Genomic DNA, 14,002 nt, shown 5'->3' on the forward strand with positions numbered 1-14,002 from the left:
AATACCCAAGGGTAATTATTAATTCAAAAGGTATACAGTGAGTAACAACCCAGTTGGCAAGAAGTGGGAGAAGGGCAGAGAGAAAGAGCCCTTTCATAAAATGACCCTTTGTTATAGCTTCTTCTTATCCATCAAATTAATTAAAGAATTTCCGGGAACAAGAATGAAGGTAAAGCCAGAAAATAAACAAGAATTTTCTTTAGAAATATTAACTTTAACATTAAAAAGGAAATTTTTTTATGCAGGGGTTAACGACTAACTGGAAAAATTAGAAAACTAAAACATATATTTATTTATATTTGATAAATAAGAAAATGGAAATATATAATGGCACAGTGTTTAATCTTATCCACTTGAAAGATAAACTTATATCTACACCTATATAAAGTGAAAATATGTCAAACCAAACGTAGTATAGAAAGTGAAATTTATTTCTACGTTTAAATTAATTATGGACAAATGGACAGGAAGGGTAGCCATGGTAACCGGAGCTTCCTCGGGAATTGGTGAAGCCATAACTAGAGAATTAGTTGAGAAAGGAATGAAAGTGGCTGCTTTGGCCAGGCGAACTGAAAGACTTCAGGTAACCTGATCATTTTTATAACTTCCTCTTAAGTGCAGGACAAATGATAAGAAATCGTATCGAAATTTTGGCTATGACGAGTTGCTTCTTCCTTTTTTTTAATAGCTCTACTGGGGCCGGTGTTGGTGTAGTTGTAATGAAGTGTGGGTTTGTAAGTGTGAGATCTCCAGTTCCCCAATCGTGTTTGTTATTTGTCAGAAAAAAATTTTAATAGTAAATTATGTTTCTGTAACCATCATCGATGCCTCGATTGATAGTTGGAGGTAAAGAGCCCCAAAGCCTGGAAAAAATAGGCGATTTCATTACCTTTACAGGCTCAACAATCTTTAAAAGGACAAATGACCTTCTCAATCATAACTTCCCTCATCGTGCACTCTTAAGCATACTTTCTTAAGCATTTGGCATTCTTAAGTGGTTTCCGGTTGGAGGCTTTGAGTGCAATCCACAAAGGCCCTCCAAACGAAACGTCGACGTACAATTTCTGCCCCAAGGGTAACAGGCCAAGACTTCTTCATAAATCCAACCAAATCTTGGCCCTTGTACAGGGTCTTCTTCCAACTCCTGGTTGGTCTTTATTTTCCAAATCTCTCCATCTTTAAGTGGTTCAAATACTTGATATTTTTCCTTTCTAAATACTGGAAAGCAGTAGATGCGTACATGTAACTTACTCGTACAACAGACTTAACTACTGCTTTTAAGAAACTATCTTAGACAGCCATGAGAGCTTTTTTTTTTGAAGCCACCGCAAACATCTCACAGCAGCCATGCTTATGCTTTGATTTCTTTACGTCAGTTACTTCCTTAACTTTTTGTGACAATCGCAACTTATAAAGGCTAGCCACACCAAATCTATGAGAATTTTAAGCATCCGATGCTTCTTCATTTCTTTTTTGAAACAATCATAAATTACATCATCCATCATAGATTTATGAATATATAGGCTTCGAGACCGTAAATTATTAAACTAAGGATTCAAGATTGGCGAGGAATCCTTAGATAGATCGATTTATTTATGTAAATCATATGAGAATTTAAAGCAACCTATGCTTCATAAAATTACATCATCCATCATAGATCGATTTAGTTATGTTATAAATCACCATAAAAGAGATGTACCATTGGGAAGATTTACTCTAATAGCCAATAACAAATTGCATCACCTTCTTTTATTTCATTTTACTGTTTTGGCAAATTAATGTGATGAAACTGTGATTGAATATTATTCATAAAACATTCCAATCACTGCAGAACTTAGAGCAAGAGCTGAATAAGTATGGAACAATCAAAGGTATCACGTGTGACATAACAAAACCTAAAGAAATTAAATTGGCCATCAATTGGATTGAATCGAACTGGGGCGACATTAACGTTCTAGTTAATAATGCTGGAATTAATGGACTAGAACCATTAATCGGTGAGAATAATAGGAACTATTTAAAGCATTTAACTTTGAAACTGGCCCTGGCTATTGATTGATTGATTGACATTTGGAAAATGTTTAAACGCAGGTGGAACAGGTGAACTCATGTCTAAAATTTTCGAAACTAACGTTATTGGAATGTCAACATGTACCAGAGAGGTTACAGCACACATGATGAAACGCCAGGTAAAACTGGGCCACATCATCAACATCAACAGGTGGCTAAAATATGTTATTTTATTTTTTGTTTTCTTTTTGTGGCATTGGCTTTCGCCATACAGCCAGTCTCGTCTAGGTGCTTATCACTAGAATATCACTCACTCTCCATTCTTACTTATAAATAGATTCGCTTCACACATCCATCCCTTTACTACATATAAACGAGGATTTGCCCGACATTATAAAGAAAATTTGGGAATTTTATCTTTTATAGAAAAAGAGAAAACAATTGTCAAAGTTGGGTGTTTTTCAGCGTTACGCTTTTTCGTGCACTTTTTGACGATCAACCCTTATACAACTGCCCTACCGGACAGTTTTAATACAACTATTTACATACAAACTTACAACTAATGGATGGATCAGTACTCTATATTCCTGCCATTCTTATAGCTTAACCGAAATTAAAATCACGTAATCCTTCTCTAATCATTTTTTTCTTCATTCTAATCGGTTATAACTTTTAAATACGTTCATATTTCATTGCTAGCTCTGCTACAGATTTAAGCACATAGATGTTGGTGGAGAATATTATGTCTTCGTAGCGAAATGGTGCATCTAAATACCAGTATATGTCGTCAAACATTCGTTTCCTTTCTACCACATAACGTAGATATATTATTATTATTATATGTTTGAAATCCTCCTTCTCATTGCAATCTACGCAAAGAGGAGAGGACCTTTTGTTGATACCTGTGAAGATACGATACACACACACAGCGTGGTTCGCTCTCAGCCTGCTTATTGTCGTAACAACCCATTTATTAGTGACAGTTCCCTTAAACCATGGTTGTCTAGGTAACTGATCTACCATAGTTTTATAGAATCTACCTTTATCACCATTATTGTAATCTGTCTGCCATTTTTGTAGTGCTGTTTTTGCAAATTGTACACTTGATATCGGTGTGTGGTAATTTATAATTAGCCATTTCCCCACTATTGGTGGCTTCCTTTGCTAGTTTTCTGAGTAGGGGTATTGAAAATATTGCAATAATTGGAAAATTGTGGAAATTGAGTTTTCTTAGATTTTAAAAAAAAAAGCGCTGTTTTGTGGTTTCCTAAATCCATAAAAGTGGAGTTCCGGAAATGATCTATCCCTGTGTGTGTGTGTGTGTGTATACAAAATTTTAAAAATTCTGATTGGCCTCCATACAAACCCGGATCTAACTTAGCTACCAAATTTCCTCAAATCATATAAAATTTTTGCAAATTTGTATTGCAGTACCGGATAATATCGTTGATTTTATTCGTAATAGCACCTGACCGCTTTCAGATCTTTATGCATCTTTAGAGGTAAGATTAATTAGTTTCTTGTGGAGATTACGATTTCATTTACCAATTACTGTTTCACGCTACACTTACTGATTGATCGAGGAAGGTTACATGGTGTGTATATGTGGTTATACAAAATGTTAATGAATCGTAAAACATTTTTCGTAAAAAAATAATGAAATAAACATTAATGGAACCCAGAAATAGTTTTTTGGTTTCAGTACATTTAGTGCGTGTGCAATGTTATGGAATAGTTATAGATAATGTTACAATTCTAAAATCCAGAATAACACAACACTGATAGTTATAAAATTGTATAATTATTCAACAAATACCTGAATTAATTAAGCTGAATCTTTTCTTTCGGAAAATTGATTACCTGTGAACAGAAAAACCAAACAAATTAATTTACTTCAAGTTTACAGTTGCATTAATTAGTCTGCTTGGAAAAGCATATTATGAAATCGGGTTTTTTTCTTTTAAATAGTTAGTCATATCGTAAAGCTCTTTTAGTAACAGAAGAAAGAACTTATTTTGCCAAAGATCAAAGGAAAACTTTGAGGAGGAAACAAATTTTACGTTTTGTGAACACCCTTTGTTGTCCTCCAATGGGTGTATCGTTAAGGTCAGAGAGTTTGTATCATGCCATACTCTATGTTGAACAGATGGTTCGTTGAAAGAGGGTTGAATATCTCAAACCAAATCCAAGTAAATTATACTGAACTCTGGATCTTAAAAGCAGAAACACTATATTTTCCAGAAAATCGAAATAAAACAGAATGGTAGTTATTTTTTTGGAGTATATGTTTTCTCTGGATATCTTTAACCAGTAACAAGTGTCCTGGAATGGTTAGGGAATAGCAGGTAAAGAGAGGGCTGTGCTTTCATAGAAATTTAGTGAAGATTTTTGTTTTAAATTTTAATGGGCGCAAAAAACAAAAAAAAGAAGGGAGTATCTACGATTATTTGGACTCGAAGCTATCTGAACGTATAACGCTGCCACCAAGTTGCCACTCTCGCTTCAGATCACATTTTCCAGCAACAGATAGTGAGCTGAAGGGAATCCCAACAAAGTGAAAAGGGTAGCGCTCCTGGATTTGAATTCAGCAATCTGGACCCCAGTATCTTCCTTTACTTATAAAGGGTTCATGGAAGGATCCGTTATCACTATTCGAAACTCCTACGTGACTATACTTCAGTATGACGTAATGAAAGCTGAATGATTAATGACCTCACGGGTCTAGGTCTATTAAACCCTAATAGTTTTACATTCATAATCTAGTAAATATCACCTTTGCCTAATTTTCTCTGTTCGAGGTGTAAGTTTACGTGTTATTATTCGTTTCTTTGGTTTTATCCACCGTAGCACGCATGCGCATTGTATCCCAGACCGGTTTCGGGCTTACATTCACCATCAGTGGTAGATAAATCAGTTTGGGGTAAAGATTTCGACTTTACTATGTTTTCTATTCGCACTACACTTGCTGTGAGGTACAATATTATAATGTATTGGATTTAGGCAGTCATGGTATCCTAGATTTTTAGGAAATGGTTCTAATAAAGTCAAGTGATATCTAGGAGAATCTATTCTTAATTTTTTAAGAGTGAAAACAAATCACTTTGCAGTAAAAATACCACTTCTTTTTTTTTACTATTGTGTACTCTATAACGACACAGATTACGGTGCGGATGCAATTTTGTAAGGCTCCAGGACTTAGGCAGTCCTACAGTTGCAACACTGCAGGGCATGGTGCACGATTTCAAAAACTGAAGATTAGAGTAATTCATTTATTTTTAATAACCGGTTTACCTATGGTTTCATAATTTTAAATAAACGATTCGCACTAACCGGTAGGATGCCATCACTGGATATAGGATATATTAATGGTTAATATAGGGATACAATAAACATACATGCCACGACGGATAAATCCAAAGATATTGGCCTAGCACTGCGGATCTAGCCAAATTTTGAGTAGATGTTATTCGTGTTGTTAGCCTGGGATATCTGCAGGGACACTAAAAGCTCTGGAGCTGTGGAAACGTAGCTGGATGGATATTTTTAGCGGTTTCGCAAGCATAGAATGCTTTTAATACTTCACCTAAACACTTCATAATATCATTTAATTATGTATCTATATTTCGTCATTTTATGATAAAGAAACTGTTGCAGACCAACAGACTTACTCTTGCTACCGACAGACTAACAAAATTCTGCGCTAAGGGGAAGAATTAGAATAAACCACGACAACACTAACGCTATACTCTTCACCAAACGTAGACCCTCCTCTAACCAACAAATCAGACATAATAATACTCTCATTCCATGGTCTACCCACGTTAAATACCCTAGGCCTAACTTTAGACAACAAACTGACTTTCACTACGCGCGTTCAGGACAAAGTAAACTCAGAGGCAAACTGGACTACACGACTGCTATTTCCTCTACTCTCACGTGACTCCAAAATGAGTGTGATCAACAAACTCCTCCTTCTTCAAAGTAGTCATTAGACTGATGTTGCTCTACGCCTGCTTCGCCTGGAGCCTGGACTTGTTGTAGCAACATCAAGAAACTCCAGGACAACATAGAACTAATTTCTGAGACTCGCAAAAAACTTTCCACGACGCACTAGAATTGACTCACTCCCACGGAGACTGCGTCCATTAATCCTCTGGTACACTCCTATATCCAAAATCGTCTGCTCAAACTCATTTCCATCCTAGACTGCCATCCTAATGCACTCTGCCGCAACATAGCCTCCTATAGATCCTTCTATACCCTACAGATACTCCTCTAACTCTCTACACTAGCTGCAGGTTTTCCTCTCCTTTTTTCCCCTGCATTCCAATCTTCCACACTCAACTTTTCTCTTTCTTCACTAGTTAAAAAGGTTTAAATTGTATAAATACATTTATACTTCTGTATTTATTTTATGTATATATTTATAGTAATAAATATTTCATTCATTCATTATTCATTTATTCAAAGCTGTTTAGAAATCTTTTTTCTATTATGAAGTAAACTAGGCTCTAGGGAGAAGGAATTAAGATCAAATATTCACACTTTTAGAATCAGAGAAAATGCCAAATGCAAAAAATAAATAATAATAAAGGAAGTAAAATATAGAACTCTCTCTATGTCTCCCTCTCTCTCTCTCATGAAGTCAGTAAAGATTGTGACATTTCCATGATGTCAAAGTCAAAGATTCAATTAAATTGATGCGTCCATCAATGGAAACGAGAGACTGGAAATAGCTTTTCCTCAGTCAGAAAGCCATTTTAAAGAACGTTATTGTGTTCCATTATATCTTTGTGTAAATTAATTAATAATCAAATTCTTCTTTTGCTATAAATTTTAAATATCATAAAATATTTAAGCTCTTCTTTTTTTAAAAAAAAATTGCAGCACTTTTGGCCATTTCATCCCAGCCGCTGAAGGTTGTGGTTCGTATGTTGCTTCAAAACATGCTATTACCACATTGATAAAGATATTGAAGGATGAACTTGCGATTGAAAATAGCCCTGTACGAGTAACCGTAAGTAGAAGTTGATGATTTTTTTTTTTTTTAAACTCTTGGACTTTGCATTTATTGTGATTATTGTGCTTAAAGTATTTCACAATTAATTAAACAAGAGGCAGACAGTCAGCTGGTTGAACGAAACGATCTAAGTTTTATTATTATTTTTTTTTAATAATTCACATTTCAGGGCCATCTGTGTATATCGTGCTAATGTATTTTTTCTGAGCGTAAGATAGAATGAGAAGAACCAATCTTCTTCTTACTCGGCTCCATCAATGGGTCATCTTGGCCTCCTCGATCCGCTTCCGGCGGTCCTCTCTATTCAATGCGGCAGAGCTTTCCAATTGCGGGTGTTCAGCATGCGCCCTCGCTGACACCATCAACCTCCATCGTAACCTCTTCTTGTGCGCTGCACATTTTCCTCCATCATTTTTCTGGGCATTATTCATTATCTGCCATTCTATGGCCTGCCCATCGCAACCTACTTAATTTTATCACCTTAACGATGTCCGGGAGCCTGGAATAGGTGTATCAGCTCCGCGTTAGAGCGCCTTCTCCAGGTTTCCTCCTCCTCTCTAATAGGTCCTATATATTTGCCGAAGAATCTTACTTTCAAACCTTAGTAACAGTTTTTCATTGGCTTTTTTTGTTATTACCCAGGCTTCTGATCCGCATGTGAGAACAGAGCCGGATGAGCGTCTTGTAGAAGGTTACTTTTGTATTCCAAGATTCCAAGTTTGCTTCTTATGTGTCGGCCGATCCTGAAGGAACATTTCTTCGCCTAGGCCACTCTCTTCTAGACCTCTACGGATACATCGTTATCTACAGTAACGATGGTGCTTAAGTAGGAAGAGGAAATCACTTGTTCAATACTAAAGCCTCCTACATTCAAACGTTCAGTAAGCTCTTCTGGTCCTCCTGCATGCATATATTTAGTTTTGGCTTCATAAACTTTTAATCCCATCTTCTCAGTAACTCTGACCAGGTTTAAGGAATGCTGTTTCCATTTCTCTGGAAGGATCTTCCTATGATATCGACATCACCTGCATAGGCATAGGCCAAAATCTGCGTCGACTTGTGAAATATTGTGCCTGATCGTTGAACGCCGGCTTTGCTCCAGAATTAGATTGAAAAGTTGGCAAGATAGTGCATCTTCTTGCCTCAAACCCTTGTTGGCACTAAATTCAGGAGAAGAACCAATAAATAAACTTAAACCATATATCAATCACTTCCGTTTTTCAGAGCATCAGTCCAGGGTTTGTGGAAACGGAAATGAGCAAAGATTACCTAAAGTATAATTTACCAATAATTTCACCCAAAGATGTCAGTAACTGTGTAACCATTGTATTAAGCACCCCACTCAATGTTAATGTAAGTATTTCTTATATTAAATAATACGTTTTTCACCAGATAATTCAAAGTAAATAATTAATTTAAAAAAAAAAATATATATTGTTTCAGATAACCGAATTGACGGTTCAACCCACGGGAGAACTTTTCAACGGGCGCGTCCGTAAAGATACCGGAAGAGCAAATTAAGTTTTTCATTTCTTTCGCTTAAACTTAAATAATTCGTAACAATCAGTTCTGTACCTTTCAAATAATTTCAACACATTCTTGACACCTCCAGCATTCGGTATCTAGGCTTACTGTGGAAGCTTAAAATACGTTCCAGCGCGAACCCATTATTTGATTTAATACTTGATCTAAACCATCTCATAAAATTGACCACGCCCCTCCTTTCTCCATTTTCCTCCGTTTGGTTCAACTTTTTGTTAGCTTTATCTGTTTAATCTCATCTAACACAAGCCTGCAGCCATTAGGATGTCCAGGGACAAAAAGATTACTTAGCAACGACTCTACCATACTCTTCCTGCACAATAACCACCAGCTGTACTTACAACTTAGAGAATATTTTGCTGGGACGCGATGTTGAATCACCATTTCTTGCTTCAACTCGGCACCGACATTAATATTACCTATTTCAACGTTTTACAAAGTAAATGATTTGTAAATTTAAAAAAACATTATGAAGTAAATAAACAAATAAATGTAAATGTTTAAACCCAAATCTTGTTTATTTTCTCGCCCTCAATTTCCCTCGTCACTTGCGGAAGCGGAAAAAGATGTTTTTTTGTTTGTTTTTTTATGAGGTCCCCCTTAAAATGAAAATGCCTCAACAAGCAAAAGGTCGCCTTAAGCCCAAGTTTGGATTTCGAATTCGGTATTATTGGCTCATAAGAGCCTTGCATTTTAATGGAACCTGCATACTTTTAAGGGAGTAATTTTAGTGGGATTTGAAGGACGAAAAGGTGTAGCTGATAAAATAGGTACACGGTGGCTTCCTTTTTGTTAGCTCATGCGTACGCATCGATCCGACTTGCGAACAAGGGTGAAGATAATTTTATTTTTATTAGACACACTGCGTCTATTTCCGACAGTTTATTTACGTCTTTTTCTTGTTGACTAAATCGTAGACTTTTTTTTTTTTTAAACATTTTATTGAAGTTTACAACTGCAACAATTGCTGCTGCAATGCAGTAAATGTGGTACGTGATAACACAATATCTGGATTATATGAATGGAGAAAGAACTTAGTGTGTCACTTCATTATCGTAAACACTTGCCATAAGAGATTACTCAGGATAAGAGTAGCTCGCGAGTACCATCTTCTCTTCAATCATCTTGGACCTAATTGTGGTGTTTGATTCAAGAAAATGGATGAGCTGCTGAAGAGGAATGAAATTTGAGAAAATTTGAGTTTTCGCCAGTACTTTTTGTCTCAGAAAAGGGATTTTGAGGTCATTATGGATTGCTAGAAGGACACAATCCGGAGCATTAAAAATGTTTCCGAAATATTTTTTGTCCGCAATGAATGAATGTGTTGAGCATTAGCTAAGGTGGACTAAGAGTAAATTTAACTTCCTTCAGGAAGTCCCAGTTTGATACTGATTCACCTGGATGGTGCCATTTTCTGTGGGGGTCGTTTATTTTTTCGAACTCTTCCAAAAAGCAATTATTTCTGGGCAGTGTAAAACCGTCCCGATTTGGGCAAATAATTCTTGAATAAATAATTTAGTAAAAAAGACAAACCAACAAATTATTACTGCTGAAAATATCAGCGTCCTTGAAAAAATCTTTGGTATTAGGTAGCTATTTTTATTTTTTAATTCTGGATAATACTTTTGCAGTTAATGTGATGCATTAATAACAGAGAAGAATGATAGCGTTTACCTTGAAAATTATGACAATACAATGTTTAATTATAAGCACGTATTTACAAGTTATGATTACCGTAATTATTTTCATCAGTATTTGTAATTTAAGTACAATAAAGTAACTACTAGATTTAAAAAAAGTTGAATACTAAAAGTATTTGCAATTTAGTTAATAAAACAAAAAACAAAAATGGATCGCTGGGCTAAGCACGTAGCCGTGGTTACTGGTGCTGCTTCCGGAATTGGTTATGCTGTAACGCAAATCCTTATCAAGCATGGCATGAAAGTGGCCGCATTGGATACAAATATAGGATTTAAGGTAAGTTTTCAAATTTAGAATATGTCCTAAATAAGATACTTGAAAAAAAAAAAATATGAGGTTTAGTTCAGTGATTATGAAAGTAGACTAAGAAGTGAACGAATCTCCAGTTTTGTTTACCGTTTATGGTTGGAAAAATATAATATGACTTGGATTTTATTTAATGGTTAATATGAGAAATTTATAGTAGAGTATGTTAGGCGGTTATAGGCTAGACCCGCAAAGCTAAGATGTATTGTTGGTTTAGTGGGTTCGATTCCCCTGGTGTAGGTCTTGGATTTTATTTAATGGTTAATATGAGAAATTTATAGTAGAGTATGTTAGGCGGTTATAGGCTAGACCCGCAAAGCTAAGATGTATTGTTGGTTTAGTGGGTTCGATTCCCGGTCTCTTGATCTTGTATTTTATTTAATGGTTAATATGAGAAATTTATAGTAAAGTATGTTAGGCGGTTATAGGCTAGACCCGCAAAGCTAAGATGTATTGTTGGTTTAGTGGGTTCGATTCCCGGTCTCTTGATCTTGTATTTTATTTAATGGTTAATATGAGAAATTTATAGTAAAGTATGTTAGCTAGTGACCTCCGTACAGGACACCTGGTCGTAAAGCATGCCTAAAAAAATAGGCACTACTTGTTTTATTAATAATGAAATACGAGCTTCCGGCTCGATTTATCTTACCTAAAATATTTGAAGGAATATTTGTAAGCTCTGTGCGATTTCAGGAGTTTTCTTCACGTTAAAACGGATCATATTGGGATCTGTCTAAGGAAAATTGTAAGCGAAAATGCTTGTCTGTAAAGCCGTCCTTCCGGTGTACCAAATTGTAGCATGGGGTTAAAAGCGAAAGCACAGACAAACTTTCATTTACTTATAATCACACAAACACGTATTATATTACAGACGGCCATACTTTATATGCAAACATGAGACTTATGGGAACCACAAGTAATCTTTTAATGAATAAAACGTAATTTCGTTTAATAGCATGCTACTATCTTCAAGGTGAAATTAAGACTATACAAAATTATTTCAGAAATTTGGGAAGAATCTATATAAAAATGGCTACTTAAAAGAAATAAAGTGCGATATCACAAAAGTTGATGAAGTAAAAGCTGCAATCGGCTGGATTGAAACCAATTGGGGTGAAATTAACGTTTTAGTGAACAGTGCTGGACTTGGCAAGCTAGCATCATTGACCAGTAAGTGCACTAGATTTGTGTAAAAAGTATTTATTTTAAGATTAAGACAGAAAAAAAAAAATATATATATATAGGTGGAACTGGTGAAGGAATGTCTAAGATGTTCGAAACTAACGTTATTGGACTATCAATCTGCACAAGAGAAGTTACAACTGTTATGAGGAAATGGAATGTGAAAATGGGCCACATCATAAACATCTGCAGGTGAATCAATATTTCTATTCTAAGAAAAGTAGACAATAAGTAATAAGGGAAGGAATCAGTTGAGTGTTTAGCTGGATTCCCAGTTGGAGATCCATGGGTCCGAATCTAGCTGCTAGGAGCTACTCGTAACATATTTTCATTCATTGATGGCATTTCAATTCAAATTTTCAGCGAATCTGCACATTACATCTCAAGTTGGAGTAAATTTGGTGCTTACGCAGCTTCAAAACATTCTGTAAAGATATTGACGGAGTTGACAAGGAGTGAACTGATAATTGAGAAATTACCTATACGTGTAACCGTAAGTATTTATCTTATTGATAATTCCTTCATCAAGTGATAATTTTATCTACTCGTAAATTCTTGTCTAAACTATAAGAACTATATCAGTTCTTAAAAACTACAGAAAATTCTACAGTTTCATGATCGTTCATTCTTTTATTCTTCTTTCAATTGTTTTTAATTTAAGTCGCGAAAAAGAGCAGTCAACTGTTCATTTCCGGACAATGTTCTCTCTTTACAGACAACACTTTCGCGCATGCAAATTGGACAGATTATTTTGTTATTGGTTGGCCTAACAACTCCTCGGTTTCCTTGATGGACCCAGCCCGTGACCGTTTATCACATTACTTCCGGCCCTCCATTTTTCCCTCATTTCAGCTGAAGTTTTCCTCTTCCACTTTCTTCTTTTTTAAAATATCGCAGACGGTCTTGTTCACCTAAGTCCAATTTGACTTCTCGGCTAACATTTTGCCCACGATATTCTCTGGTGTAATGCTCCTCCTATCTCCAACTCCAGTTCCATTCTTTGTTGGTCCCATCTCTTTCACTCGAAAAATGTGTGCCGTGCATCGTACTGAACTTCCTTACAATAAAAACAGCAAGGGCTCTCTACTTTTCACATGGTGTTCAGATACTTCCTGAAGCAGCCGTGACCTGTTAGAAACTGAGTCAAGTAGAAATTTACTTGACCATGTTTCCTAGCATACCATCCTGCAATCCTAGGAATCAACACACTTGTCCATGCTGCCTTGCTACAGGACTCCCGTTCTTCTTGCCACTTCTTCAGAGTGTCTTGTCTGGACTCCATTTTAATTAGCCATCGGTTTTCTCCTGTCCTTTCATAAATGGCCTTTCGCTCTTGAGCGAAGAGGTAGATCGGGATAACCCCGGCCACCACCATAATTGCGTCTACCGAAACTGTTCGGTAAGCAGAAGCTATCCGAAGGACCCCTCTTAGTTGCACAGCGGTGCTTAGCCTGTCGGCCCATATTTCCGCCCCATACAGTGTAATAATAATAATAATAATAATAATTGAAACATTGGCTACAGAAATTTTCGACTTCAATATTCTTATTTATCTAGCCAATTATCATTTCAGAGTATCAGTCTTGGACTTGTTGCAACGGAAATGACAAAAGGATATACTATGCGTCCTGGTTTACCATGTTTACAACCGGAAAGCATAAGTAATTGTGTAATTTTCGTGCTAAGTACTCCGCAGAATGTTAATGTAAGTTATTACTAAATAATTAAATAAATATTAACTTATTTTTTTCGATATATAGGTCTTCTGCAAAATTCGTAACATTCTCGCAGGTAATATAGCGACAATGAATATCCTGTGATTACAACCTGTTCTCTTTAGCTAAACGAAATATTTTGTTTGTGTGTTTCAGGTAACCGAATTGATTGTACAATCATCAGGAGAAATAACCAATAGTTCTTTACAGAATAAATAATAATCTAAACTATAGATTATATCAACAATATAGACTTTTATTGATTGTGAATGAAATTATTATAATAAATATCTATAATTAAAATTATTCATTTTTTTTATAACCAATTATTCAATCTGAAGTAGAGACTAAAGTTGCTCATTTAATCTCTAGAAATAGAAATTAGTGGTAGCTCTTTCTTTATTCAAGAAGGAATAAGGTAATTTAAGTAGAGATTTTGACCTCATTTATGGTTTCCATCTCGTACTACAATTGCTGGCTCAGACAGCAGAAGTTCGAAATCTGTACTGCAATCTGATTAATCTAC

The 14,002-nt window shown here is 35.6% G+C and overlaps 1 protein-coding gene across 1 annotated transcript; it reads left to right on the forward strand.

The window, feature by feature from the left end:
• The first annotated feature begins 403 nt into the window (after window positions 1-403).
• On the forward strand, window positions 404-13,773 carry LOC141457067 (uncharacterized). Its single transcript, XM_074133581.1, has 12 exons — window positions 404-583; window positions 1,832-1,997; window positions 2,092-2,221; window positions 6,898-7,027; window positions 8,255-8,383; window positions 8,474-8,521; window positions 10,400-10,549; window positions 11,584-11,749; window positions 11,824-11,953; window positions 12,125-12,254; window positions 13,335-13,466; window positions 13,633-13,773. The coding sequence occupies exons 1-12, from the start codon at window positions 452-454 to the stop codon at window positions 13,693-13,695; spliced, it is 1,506 nt and encodes a 501-aa protein (XP_073989682.1). The 5' UTR covers window positions 404-451; the 3' UTR covers window positions 13,696-13,773.
• The last annotated feature ends 229 nt before the right edge of the window (window positions 13,774-14,002 follow it).

The sequence above is a fragment of the Rhodnius prolixus genome, unplaced genomic scaffold (assembly GCF_049639745.1).
Source record: "Rhodnius prolixus isolate KJV_2025 unplaced genomic scaffold, Rpr scaffold_10, whole genome shotgun sequence".
Classification (NCBI taxonomy): Eukaryota; Metazoa; Arthropoda; class Insecta; order Hemiptera; family Reduviidae; genus Rhodnius; species Rhodnius prolixus.